This window comes from Paroedura picta, chromosome 4 (genome assembly GCF_049243985.1).
Source record: "Paroedura picta isolate Pp20150507F chromosome 4, Ppicta_v3.0, whole genome shotgun sequence".
Classification (NCBI taxonomy): domain Eukaryota; kingdom Metazoa; phylum Chordata; class Lepidosauria; order Squamata; family Gekkonidae; genus Paroedura; species Paroedura picta.
The window spans coordinates 81379594-81393538 of NC_135372.1; the positions used below are offsets into that span (position 1 = coordinate 81379594).

The 13945-nt window shown below is 40.9% G+C and overlaps 1 protein-coding gene across 2 annotated transcripts in view; it reads left to right on the forward strand.

Annotated features, from left to right (window-relative positions):
- The window catches only part of LRP8 (LDL receptor related protein 8), a 224954-nt gene that overhangs the window by 187111 nt on the left and 23898 nt on the right, over window positions 1-13945 (forward strand). For both annotated transcript variants that reach the window (XM_077333684.1, XM_077333685.1), the window contains 4 exons: window positions 7715-7834; window positions 7968-8093; window positions 9407-9578; window positions 13206-13433. In XM_077333684.1, coding sequence (XP_077189799.1) covers window positions 7715-7834; window positions 7968-8093; window positions 9407-9578; window positions 13206-13433 — 646 coding nt within the window. The remainder of the gene's footprint in view (window positions 1-7714; window positions 7835-7967; window positions 8094-9406; window positions 9579-13205; window positions 13434-13945) is intronic.

Consider the following 13945-nt stretch of genomic DNA (forward strand, 5'->3'; position numbering starts at 1 on the left):
AAAACTCTGAAGGGCCAAGTACATCAAGAAATAAGTTTTGTCTGCCAAGCCATAAGTTTGTTTCCATTGCAGTTTCAGGAAGAGATTTCTTACAGATAAATGTCAGCAGATTGTCTGCCAAACAGGGCAGTATCAACAAAGAGTCTACTCAGAATGGTTTTGCATGCTTACCTAAAAATGCCTTTCAGACATGTAGGTCATGAAGGGCTTTAAATGTAAGAAGAAGAAACTTAGGGCCATTCCGCACAAGGGCCAATGTTGCCAATTGCTTTCGCAAAGCGGAAACACTATTTTAAATAGTGGAATCTCGGCGTTCCGTATACCTTCATTTGTAGTGGAATCCAGTAGAATTTCATTCGTTCCCCACAGGTTTCCGGTCTCGCAGGAATCACTAGAAAGGAAGCGATTTTTTTTCTGTGCTTGTTCCCGCCCCTGGCCGTCAATCAGATGGAACAGCCAATGGGCGGTTGTTATTATGCTCCCAAAAAGCCCCTTTCCCTTTAAGCACAGGTTTAAAAAAACACACACACACGTTGCAACGAATATGCGTTGATTTGTTGCAATGGAGAGACCCATCTAGCTGGCGTGTGAACTGGCGATTCATCGTTACCATGCTCCCCCCAAGTGGAAAAACAATCCCCCCCCACACGGGCGTGATTTTTGGCTGAAATTAAAGGGAACTGGCAAACAGGGTCTGTGTTGTGCTTGGGGATTTAGGGGAGCTTTAAAGTACTTCTGTGGAGGGACTGTAGCCGGAGAAGCCTCACTGGGTGAATGAAGCCTCGCTGGTTCGTTGCTTTCACCACTCCGAGGGAAGAAAAATGGCGATCGCTTCGCTGGAAGTTCGGAGGAGAGAGCCAGGGGGAGGGACTTGGTTGCAACCACTACATTGAGAACGCACATGTCTTTTTCGCAAGGTTGTTGGCAAGACTGTAGCGATTTTCTGAGGGTGAATCCGCTTTTCCCGATTCCCCGGAAATCGCTACAACGAAGCTATAGTGTTGCAGGAGTGTTGCAGATTGCTCACGACGTCATGCGGAACGCAGTTTTAGTGGCGAAAACAAAATGTAAGACTAGTGCTATATTAAAGTCGTGCGGAATGGCCCTTAAATTGAGCCTGGAAGCAAATAGGCATCCAGTGTACCCATTTCAAAGCAGGGGTTATTTTGTCAGTGTGGTTAAGAGCAGTGACCTCTAATCTGGAGAACAGGGTTTGATTCCTCATTCCTCCATGTGCAGCCAACTGGGTGACCTTGGACCATTCATAGTTTGCTCAGACCTCTCTCAATCTCAGGAAAAATAGGTGATTGTAACCAACTTTGGGTACTAAAAAGTGGGATCTAAAGAACCCAGCTCTTGTTTGTCAAAGCAGCTCCCCCTACTTAGCCTGTGAGCTTAATTGTTGCTTCTGGACTAATAGGAGTAACATTAAAACTGTGCTACTCCAGTCCAGTCTAGAAGTTATAATAACAGGCACTTTCACACATAGTAAAAAACACACTTTAAATCACTTTCAGTGTACTTTGCAACTGGATTTTTCTGTGCTAGCTGGCAATATCCACTTGCAAATGGTCACTGAAATTGATTTATTTAGCATGTGTGAAAGCACCCAACATGGATGAGCATGGCTAAATAGAGAGGACTGAATTCAGTCCTGTATAAGGTAGAACACAACTATAAAATTAAGTACTAATATTTATTAAAATTAAAAACCCAAAGTTTATCTCATAGCCTCAATAAAATCAGTGCATCCATGCATACCAATGCCTCCAATGACCAGAAGCATTTCAGCTTTACTGCCTTTATCAATGGTCAGGCATGAAATAAAAACAGCATATATAAAATACAAGAGTTACAAAGATTTTTCTATACAGTGTAATCTATCTACTATACATAAAATGATACAATATACTCTGGACACTATGGACCTTAATCAGTTTTGTGGTCCAGAAAACAAATTAAGGCCTTTAATGTTTCAAAAGCAGTCCCTGGTCAAGGTATGCTGTCATGTAGGAGCCAACCTTCATCCAAAGTATGCTGCAGATTATTTTTAATTTTAATAAATATTAGCATTTAATTTTAAAGTTGTGTTCTACCCTACAAAGGCTTGAATTTATTCCCTTTGTTTTGACATTGTTGGGTTCTTGACTTTGATTTGGGTCAGGATATTTTTTGCTTTTTGTTTTGGATACATTGGAAGAATAAACTGTCTTTCAGCTAACAGGTGACTGCTATTAGTCTTGACTACTGTTTCTTGACAAAAGGGCATATCATTAAAATCGTAAATCCTTCTGTATTCAAAATCCAGCCTTTCCCCCATATATGAAGGGATGATTAGCGGATCATTTATGAGCAAGTTGTAATAGTAGGAACGTGTTCTTAGCAATAACACCAAGGTGTTTTTGTATTAAAATGTTGGGTCCAAGAGCACCCCCAAACTCTTTATACAAAGATAAATTCATCCCATCCAGTGCTAGCAAATCAGTCCAACGTCATTTTTCTAACCAGCATCATCTTACTCTCATCTGGATTCAGCTCCCACTTGTTCCCACTTTGCCATTTGGCCACAGCTTTCAGATAGTATTAGAAAATTTTTCACGGTAGCTTTTGTGTACTTTGATTTTATTGATTTATATATAGTACACCTTTCTTCCTAATGGGCTTGATTTGGATATCCCAAGCAAGCCTAATCCCATCAGATCTTGGATGCTAAACAGGGCTGACCCTGGATAGTATTTGGATGGGAGACCTCCAAGGATTTGGGTGATAGTTCTTCCAAGGAACACTAGGGTCATGCTACGAAGGCAAGCAGTGGCAATCCACCTCCCCTTGCCTGGCTGCCAGACAATCCTTGGATGGTCTAGCTACATTACACATGCCATACAATAAATAATAAATAATAATCCTAATGGTTCTCCAGTAATGGAAAGGGAAGAAAAGCAGGGTGAAAATTTTGTAAACAATAGTAATAATGAGTGTCATCTGCAACCTGATATAGCTAGACCTACTGAAGATGGGTGATAATCATAGGCAGGAGCCATGACCCTTGAAGAATTTCACACAACAAATTCCATATTACTGATTATTACTGATTATGCTTCTCCAATAGAAACTCTATAATCTATTTGACCAAAGAGAATAAAAAACCATGAGAGAACTGACCCTCTAATTCACCAAACTGGTAATTAGGTCTAATTAATTGGTGCATTGTTACCCAACAACATCACCACAGTCATGATGATGTACTTCACCAATACATCATCATCTGTCATATCAAAGACCACTTTAAAAATGTGTAAGCCTCCTTTTGGCCCCTTTGAGTGGCAAGGTTAGAAAAGTAAAGTTAATTTAAATAAATAATAATAATTGCTGGTATGAGTCTGGAACACCAATTCAATTTGCAGAATACAGTCGTTGCCCAGTAGTAGATGTTATTATTTCAAGGCATAACACAACCATTAGTTACTCTGGTGTCTCAGAATCAGTGTAAATCAATGGACAAATGCATCTAGATTAGAGAAAGCCTTGAAGTCTGCTGTGGGCATTTGACAGATCTTGCCGTGGTAATCACTAGACCTAGTCTGAGACAAGGGAATAATTTATAGAAATTATGGAGCATGCTTCTGGCTATGTCAGACCAGGCTATCCTGCTTAAACCTGTTAAACCTCTACTTGTAGTTTGTTTGTTTGTTTGTTTATTTGTTTATAAGTGTATTTATTAACTGCCCTGCCCCTTGGGACTCAGGGTGGTTTACAGTAGAGATAAAACATATAAAATTAGTACAAGCATATAAATGTAAATACATTATGTTATAATATTAAAAACATATATTAAACAATTGTCCACTCTTCCATCATGGGAGAGAAAGAGGGGACTTGAAATATGGTCCATTGAGTTGGTCGGTGAGTTCTGACAAGGAGGGTAGTAGATCAGGTCATTTTTTAGATCTTGATCTGGCAGAATAACTCTGTTTTACAAGCCTTGCGGAAATGTCTGAGAGCTCTCATTGCACTTGCCAGAGAATTCCACCAGGGCTAAAAAGGCTTGGTTGAGTCCAATCTGATCAGGTTGAGGCCAGGGATCCTAAGCAGGTTATGCTGGCTAGATCATAATGGTCTCTGGAGGACATAGTGGGAAAGGCGGTCCCATAGATACGAAGGTCCCAGATCAGGGACAGTGGTTCTCAACCTTCCTAATGCTGCAACCCTTTAATACAGTTCCTCATGTTGTGGTGACCCCCAACCATAAAATTATGCAAGTGTTCCTTCACAGAAATTAAACCAAAGCTGACCAATGGTGTGAAGATCCATTGTTCATGATTGTATATGAATTGTTTTCCCCCCTATGGTTTCTCAGTTCAGTTCTGCCTCTTGTTCCACCATGTCAATCTCACTCTTTTCCGCTGTTCCAGACAGACAAATGCTCTATTTCGATCTACCCAGCAAGGTTGTTGTGTGGATGGCACCCCCCCCCCTGGCTAAGCTGCTTGCCCTGCCAAGACTCCTGTGAAAGGGTCATTCGACCCCCAAAGGGGTCCTGACCCCCTGGTTGAGAACCACTGATTTAGGGGTTTAAAAGTGAGGACTAAGACCTTGAACCTGATCCGCTCTTCAATCTGGAATCAATGCAGCTAGGTGAGAACATGTCCTATATGGAGCCTCCAGCACGTCTCGGTAAGGACCCTGCAGCCACATTCTGGACCCATTGAAGTTTCTGGAACAGTCTCAAGGGAAGTCCTATGTAGAGTGAGTTATAATAATCCAGGCTGGAGGTGACCGTTGCATGAATCACAGTGGCTAGGTTGGATGCTGACTGATAGGGCACTAATTGTTGGGCCTGGTGAAGATGATAAAAGATCTGGTGGGTGATGTTTGTAACCAGGGCCTCCATGGATAAGGAGAAGTCCAGAATCACACCTAGGCTCTTGATAGTCTCTGAGATTCTATCAAGAGCCAGGAGTTGTACTGGCCCATCTAGAGAATCACCACCCAGACAAAGGACCTTGGTCTTAGCTGCATTTAACTTCAGCTAGTTCTGCTTGTGCCGGTCTGCCACAGCCTCTAGACATCTGGCCAGAGTACAGAGGTGTAGACAGATGGCCATCCATCAACAGATGCAGCTGGGTATCATCACAATAGTGATGGCCACACAGCCCAAAATGCCAGATCAGTTGGGTGAAGGGATGTAGATGTTAAATAACATTGGGGAGTGAATAGCTCTCTGTGGACCCCCACATGCGACTGAGAGATGCTCTCCCCTACCATCACCCTCTGTCCCCAACTTTGGAGCCATTTAAGGACAGCACCTTGAACCCCCAAGTCTGCTAGGTGTTGGACAATAGAGCTTGGCATATTGTGCTGCAAAATCCCATAAGTCCTGCTGGATCAGACTAGTGGTCCATCTTGTCCAGCATCCTGTCTCACATGATGGCCATTTCCTCTGGAATGCCAATAACAGGGCATAGATGATGAGACCTTCCCCTGATGTTCCTTCTAGCACTGAGATTTAGAGACTGACTCTGAATGTGGTTGTTCATCTCAGTCTCCATGGTTGGTAGCCACTGAAAGACCTATCCTCCATGACTATAGCTAATCCTCTTTAAAAGCTGTTTATTCATATGGCCGTCATAGAATCAGAGTTGGAAGATGGCATATAGGCCATCTAGTCCAACCCCCTGTTCAGTGTAGGATCAGCCTAAAGCATCCTTGATAAGTATATGCCAAACCACTGCTTGAGGACTGCTAGTGAGGGGAAGCTCACCACCTCCTTAGGCAGCCAATTCTACTGCTGAACTACTCTGACTGTGAATCCCCCCCCCCCCGATATCTATCTGGTACCATTCTAGATTGCGTTGTCTCACATTTTAATCACTCTCTGTGTGAAGAAGTTTTTCATTTTGTCTATCCTGAACCTACTGCCCATCAGCTTCATTGGATGTCTTTGAGTTCTAATATTTTGGGAGAGGGAAAAAATTTCTCTTTGTCAACTCACTCCACCACATTCATAATTTTATAAACCTCTGTCTATATCTTGTCCCCCCTAGTCCTCTCTTTTCTAAGCTGAAAACTCCTGGACTCTTAGTCTTTCCTCATGGGGAAGGTGCACTAAACCCATAATCTCCTTGGTTGCTCCTCTCTGTACTTCTTCCGCCTCTGCAATGTCGTTTTTAAGGTACAGTGACCAGAACTGTACACAATATTCCAAATGCGGCCACACTATAGCAGAGGTCTATATAAGAGCATTACAATATTGGCTGTTCTGTGTTCCATTCCTTTCCTAATCATCCCTTGCACAGTTTATCTTTTTCAGTGCTACAGCACACTGGGTTAACACTTTCATTGAGCTACCTACTACAACCCCAAAATCTTTTCCCCTCTCAGTCACAGACCCCAGAAGCCTAAATCCTGAATCTGACATTTTTTTTGTCCCAATATGATTTTTTGTCCCACATAGGAATAACCATATGGAGAACTTTAATCCATTTCCAGCAACCTTCAACAGGTGCATGGCCTAAATGGCTTGCAGCCAGCCTAGATAATGCTATTAGGCAAGGTCAGTGGGAATAACCAACAGCAGCCAACATAAACCACCATATCAACACCAACACCAGTCCCAGTGAACCTGCTGCTGTCATTAATCATAACCTCTCTGTTAGGAAGGGATGGACCTTTTGCATTAGGGTCTTTAGCAAGGCTGTTGTTTTCTGGAATGCTTCATAAATGTCCTTCAAAGCATCATGACATCAGCTAAATAAAGTACCCTTGAAAGAAAAAGGAAGGGACTTGGGAAAAATATACATCATCAACTCTTCTCTTGCAGTATACATATAGGCAGGTCCTAACAACCCCAGGATTGCCGCACTAACAGTATAGCAAATCTCACACCTGGAAGAAAATGTTATTTCACACTTTGTGTAGGTTAATTGAAACGACAAACAAAATGTTGTTTCGGGCATGGAAATGACCTTTTTCAACCCCTCTGCCGTTTAAAGTTGCTGGGATAAAATTGTACTGGATTTTCAATTTCAGCTATTGCCAGTGGGGGGAACAAATGATACTGCCTTTGTTCATGCAAAATGTCAGGGCTAGACCAAACTATTATTGGCAGGGTGTCTAGAACAGCAGGCACCTTGCTGTTTCCAGTGCCACTTAGAGAAAATAGAATAGCATCAAACATTTCTGAAATGAGATAAGTGACATAGAAATTTGTTTAATTTAAATGGAAATTCTGGTTGCCATCTTTGTTGGTGGTATTGGTGGACAGTGGATTTATAGAATCAAAAAGGTAGACCCCACAATTTACTGTTGTTCACTTCCACGGCCTTGGAAGCACCGAGGTGTCCAGGAAAGTCATTCTGTCTTCCACCAGAACTGGCAGTCCCTTTTGAGGTTTCTGATCCATTATATATCCATGCCTTTCTTGGATGTAGAGGGTGGTGTAAGAACAGTGAATATTTTAGTTAATTGTTAAAAACTTCTATCCCACCATTTGGCTCAAGGAGTCCTTCATGATTGCTTACAAATTAAAGCACAATTTCTGTAGAACTGTAAAAATAATGAGAAAAATGTGGCCCAAAAGGCCAACAAGATACAAACTGAGCTAAAATTCTACTACTAAATTATCTGAAGAAATTTCAAATCAAGTGATTGAAAATTGCTTGTACAATAAGGACTAAACTTTTTGTATTGCCTAAATAATCTGTGTATTTTCTAGGGGTGAATGAATGTGCACTCAACAACGGTGGTTGCTCCCACATATGCAAAGACCTGAAGATTGGCTATGAGTGTGAATGTCCTCCTGGATACAAGCTCCTGGACAAGAAGACATGTGGCGGTAATTTGCATGGGAAGGGCAATTTCTTGTGTTTCATTGTTAAACATACATAATTATGGCTTACTCCAGGGCTCATTCTTTCCCCTGATGGCCTTAATTTGAGTTACTGATGACTTTCAAACTGTCCTTCCAGACATAGATGAATGTGAGAATCCCGATGCCTGTAGTCAGATCTGCATTAACTACAAGGGAGACTATAAATGTGAATGCTACAAGGGTTACGAGATGGACACTTTGTCCAAAAACTGCAAAGCTGTAGGTAAGCAAATGCTCAGATCCATTCTGCTGATAAGTCTTAGGGTACCAAGACCAGCTTTTGGACTAAAAGACTCTGGGTAAAGAGAAACCAAAGGAAAATTGGAAACCAAAAAAGCTTGTTCTTTTGCAGCTACATGACTGGGATCAATGCAAAACAATTTTCATTATTATTATTATTATTATTATTATTATTATTATTATTATTATTATTATTATTATTATTATTATATTTATACCCCGCTTCCCCCCAAAGGCTCGAGGCGGCTTACATAACCCCGTCCCCTAAAACCATAAAATGACAATAAAATCCGATAATTTACAGTAATGGCAACAGCGATGGCGTAATCTACTCATTGCTCTCCGCATCTTCAACTACAGGAGGGGGGTGACGCTCTCTACCGCCAGTTTGTGAGGGGGGGCTGATCTTCTTTCCGCCCGGCCTCAATTAACAATTTTCATTGTTATTATTTGTACCCATCAACTGCATGAAAATAAGATCAGAACGCAAAATATCTTGACGAAGTTAGTTTCAAAAATGCACATACAAAGGTACAACCTGGGTCGGTATTCTGCAGCTTTCTTGCAAATACCAAATTGGCAACTTTGTCTAAAGATATAAATGGCTCAGTGTGTGTTGCTTAACATGTATTTGCTTTCTTGGCTTCTCACTTTTCCATTATACCTGTGGTGAGGTAAATGGAACCTGCTATAGATTTTTTTTCTAATAAATCACTTGATTCTGTTCAATCTGTGCAACTATGAGGACTGCCTGTGCCTTTTAGAGGCTGTGGACACCCAAACACTCTGCAGGCTCCCCCTACACATCTGTGATCTATATGGGAAGACCATCTCCCTGTGATGTCTTCAGTTGCTGGATAGAATGAGGATTGATTACCACTCTTTCTAGCTTCTTAATGAAGCCATAAAGGAAAGTAGTGTAACGTGCAAAGCAATGTTACCTGAATCTCACGTGTAGCTTTCTGTGTGGGTTTTAATAGGTGGATTTCACTGCAAGAGAGATTGATGTGTTCACGTGAACATAAAAAAAAAGTTCACACTGTGCATATGTGTGAATGATTCCTCCATCTTCCAAGTTTGGGGTGGGAAGGGATGGGTGGCTTTATGCTCAGCTGATACAAATACAACTTGGACATAGTGGTGAGAACAGCTGCAAGCCCTTCCTTTCAGTGCATCTGAAAGCTATTTGATTTTCTCCCAGCTCAGGCATGCTCTTTAGATACAGCAACTAGATCTGTGCTATTCTGTAAAGTCCTGAGAAAGAAAGGTGATTTTCAGGGTTTTGTTTTCTGGCAGGGAAGAGCCCATACTTGGTTTTCACAAACCGTCACGAAGTACGCAAGATCGACCTGGTGAAAAGGGACTACTCCCGTGTCATCCCTATGCTTAAGAACGTTGTCGCTTTGGACGTGGAGGTGGCAACAAATAGGATATTCTGGTGTGATTTATTCTATCGGAAGATCTACAGGTGCGAAGATGTCACTCAGCTATCCTTAGGCATGCTTCATTTTATGTACTGCTAATGTTGTGACCTCTCATAAAAAATACTGCTCTATTGAGCGCAGGAACCTTTAATAGACCTGCCCTCTGAGAATTTGTATAATTCAGGAGTCACTGAAGGTAGTAGCCATCAACACACAATATAGTCACTTAACTGCAAGATCCATTTCTCTGCTTCTCCAGTGTGGCATCAAGAATGCAGAGAGTGCAATGCTTAGATGAGTGTTCTGGGGCTGTATCTAATTGCTCAGTGAAATGTCATGTTGTTGATACAGCAATGTCAGAATTGTGCACTGGAACCTGAATTGCTCTTGTCCTCCATTACAGCCAGGTGCATTTGACTCAAATATCTACTTAGAATATTTCCATGGTGAAAGTATGACTAACTGGTGATAAGAGCGCAAATGTCCCAATTTCAACCAACCACTGCTAGCACATGACTGGTATCCTGTGGTGCACAAGTGGAAACATAAGCAGTCCCAGTTGTGCAAGAGCTTGTTCAGCACCTAGAGCTTTCCTCCCTATATGTTATAAAGGTAAAGGTATCCCCTGTGCAAGCACCGGGTCATGTCTGACCCTTGGGGTGACGCCCTCTAGTGTTTTCATGGCAGACTCAATACGGGGTGGTTTGTCAGTGCCTTCCCCAGTCATTACCGTTTACCCCCCAGCAAGCTGGGTACTCATTTTACCGACCTCGGAAGGATGGAAGGCTGAGTCAACCTTGAGCCGGCTGCTGGGATCGAACTCCCAGCCTCATGGGCAGACAGCCTCAGACAGCATTTCTGCTGCCTTACCACTCTGCGCCACAAGAGACTCTATCTATATGTTATAGTGCTCTGAAATTGATTGCACAAGATCGATTGTATGCACATGGAAATGCAAGTGGTGATATACAAAGTTTTATTTGGCACACAAGGCTAATGCAGTCTTTTTCTTGCATTTCTGCTTGTGCAACACCTGTAGCACAAGTGGAAATTTTGTGCAGGATCCAGCTCTGTATATGGATGAAAATCCTACACATGAACCTCATGGTAGTTGTCCTTGGTGTTTCTAACTCTCGCTAACTGGTTCAGTCCTCCTGGTTAAAAACTTGCTTGTGCTTCTTATTTATTTTGGTTTTTCCAGCCTTGCATATCCTGTGATAGGGCCCGTGATAAATGGTAGGATATGACTACAGAACTTGCACTTATTAGATGAAATATTAAACTTCCTGGCTCAGATCTCAGGTACATTTTGAACCAGTATTTAAAAGTTATACTCCAAGTTCTAGTATCAAAAAGTTCCTAATATTTGGCAGAGAAAATAAGCCTGTATACCCTCTCTACTTTTGTTAAATTTCTTAATCCAGATAGGAATGACAAATATAATTTAGGATACAGTTTTAGCCTTGAAAATCCTAACAAGCAGAGATGACCCGTCAGCCAAAGATTAATAAACAGAAAGAAATTTCCAAGCTGGCGATGGCAAAAAGTTTTATTCAAAACAAGTTCCTAGGTATAAAACCTCGTTTTCGTATTTTATTTCCTCAGTAAACTTATTTCTGAATTGTTTTTTTTTCTTTCTTTTTTTTTCTTTTTTTTCAGGGATACAAACAAAGTCTTACACCCTCTGCCTAATTTTTATATTTTATATACCTTATATTTTATATTTTAAGTCATATAATTTGGGTCTATTAGTATCAAAGATCCATAAAGGTAACATCTCATAAATGACATTTATAAGATGTTACCTTTATGGATCTTTGATACTAATAGACCCAAATTATATGACTTAAAATATAAAATATAAGGTATATAAAATATAAGAATTAGGCAGAGGGTTGAAGACTTTGTTCGTATCCCTGGGGGGAAAAAAACAATTCAGAAATAAGTTTACTGAGGAAGTAAAATACGAAAACAAGGTTTTATACCTAGGAACTTGTTCTGAATAAAACTTTTTGCCATCGCCAGCTTGGAAAATTCTTTCTGTTTATTGAAAATCCTAACAGCAGCAAAGACATATTGATTTCCTCTAAGAAATAAAATTGTCTTATTTGAGCAGCTGAACATCTGGCCATATTTATTATCTTATTCCCGTGTGTTGTCCGACTAACATTGTAACTAAAAGTAATACCTAGATATTTGAAAGTTTTTAACTTAGATGATTTCTTCATTACCAATACTCCATTTCAATGGATGCCAGCTCTTTGAAAACACTAACACTTTGACTTAGGAATATGCACAAGTTGTTCAAAAATGCAAAAACAAAACAGGCAGTGTATGATCCAAGTACTCATTGCAGTTCAGATGCATAATGGCAACCAAACCATAGGCATACAGAACAACTGAAGTCATTGTACATATGTGCAATAATAATGCTAGCAGCACACTTCACATTCTTAGCCATTACACTATAACATTAAGGAAGGTCTTTTGGTCCACCAGAAAGAGAAGGGTGCCACCTACTGTATTCTCTGGAAGTCAAATGGCATATCAACAGAATCCAAGTCATGACTGTGCCAGATTATAACAAGGCAGATAGCCAACAGCAGGTAGTGGTCCAGGAGCCAAAGTCTGCTGTTCTCTGTCAAGGTAGCCAGCTTGAACTTCCTGCTGAAGAGCAAATTAGTGCAGAAAATAAATCCCCTCCATCTCAAGCCTGACACCACCATTATAAGTTTCACTGTTAATCTTATTCTTGGTAGCCGCCCTGAGACAGTGTGAGGGGCGGGATACAAATCTTTTCCACTTAAATGTTTCTGGTAAGGCTTTGGAGGAGGCGTGTGTCTCATGGCTTAAGTGCTACTCAGCGCTTAACACTCACTCGGGGTGGCTGTGTCTCCTCCAACTGAGTGCCTCTTCCAACTGGCTTGCCTGTCCAGTGACCAGCCAGCGACCAACTTTCCGTCTCCCACCCCTGACCACCCCCTCCTCCTTCCACTTCCCTCCGAAGGTTGGGTTATTTTGTTCCCTCTTTTGTTGTCCGTTATTTTGTAAGCTGCCATGCGTAGGTTCCTTGGAGAGGTGGCATAAAAACTTTATGAATAAATGTATACATAGTTCAGTAAAAATTAAAGGATTGTGTGTTGTCTCTGAGAAATAACTCTCCCCTCCTGACACACCATCACATTAGTTGAGGAGCATTTGCTTCTGCTATCCTTAGCAGAAGCAATAAGATAACAGAGCACAGAAAGATTATTTTTAATTGAGTTATCATCATCCTTCCAACTAAACCATCCTTCCCCCATTAAACGTTATTTGTTTTGTTTTTAGGAATAGGAGACCATATATTATTTTATTTATCATAAAGCAGAAGTACTCACAGGAAGCATAACCAAATGGAAGAATTGACCCATAGGAACAATTGTTCTTAACGAGCTATGTCTCCTTCACTAATTAATACACAAACTAAAGCAAATGTACATAACAAGGTAGTGATTCTGAATTTTTGCATACAGAATTTAAATTGAGCTGTAAAATTTTCTAGTTAGAATGTACTAATGCTACAACTTGATGACATTTCCTTCCTTTTTCATCCTTCCTCCCCCACCCCCATTCTGGTATCAGTACCACCACTACTACTTTTCTGTAAATAGTGTCAATTTTGGTCTCCACAGTGCCTACATAGACAAAGCCAGTGACACAGCGGAACATGTGGTGCTAATAGACAGCCAACTGAATTCTCCTGAAGGCCTGGCAATAGATTGGGTTCACAAGAATATCTACTGGACAGATTCAGGAAACAAGACCATTTCTGTAGCCACAGCTGATGGTGCTAAAAGAAGGACACTTTTCAGTACTAATTTAAGTGAACCCAGAGCCATTGCAGTGGATCCAATACAAGGGTAGGTGTGAAAGAGAGGGAAAGATGTCATATTTTGCCACAAGGCAACTGCCTGTGACAATGTGTTATGACATGTGAAAACTCCTTTTGCAAGATATTGAGAATTTCAATATTAGTAAGACTCATGACTGACCCATACATTGGTACATGATTTATCTAGGGCTGTTAGGAAGTTGGAGTATGGAGGACATCCCCACAAATCAGGACATTGGCTTGGATGTCCTCTGTATCTTTCATAGTTTCTAGCTTTAGGAGATTGATTCAATATGATTCCATTTTGTGAATTCAAAAGCTTTGCTCAGGTCCTATTGAAATGGTAGCACTTTGTGCCACATACATTTGTCTCCGAGAGCTTTCATACTGAATCAAGTTCAGAGTTTGATGATTGTCACACAGCCACAGCACTTGATTCTGGTGCTGGACACCCAGTAGTCATTTTGCAGTTCTATGACTGAACAAGAGAATATGAGAAGCACCTTATGAATATAGGTTTAATCTCATTCAAATTAATTC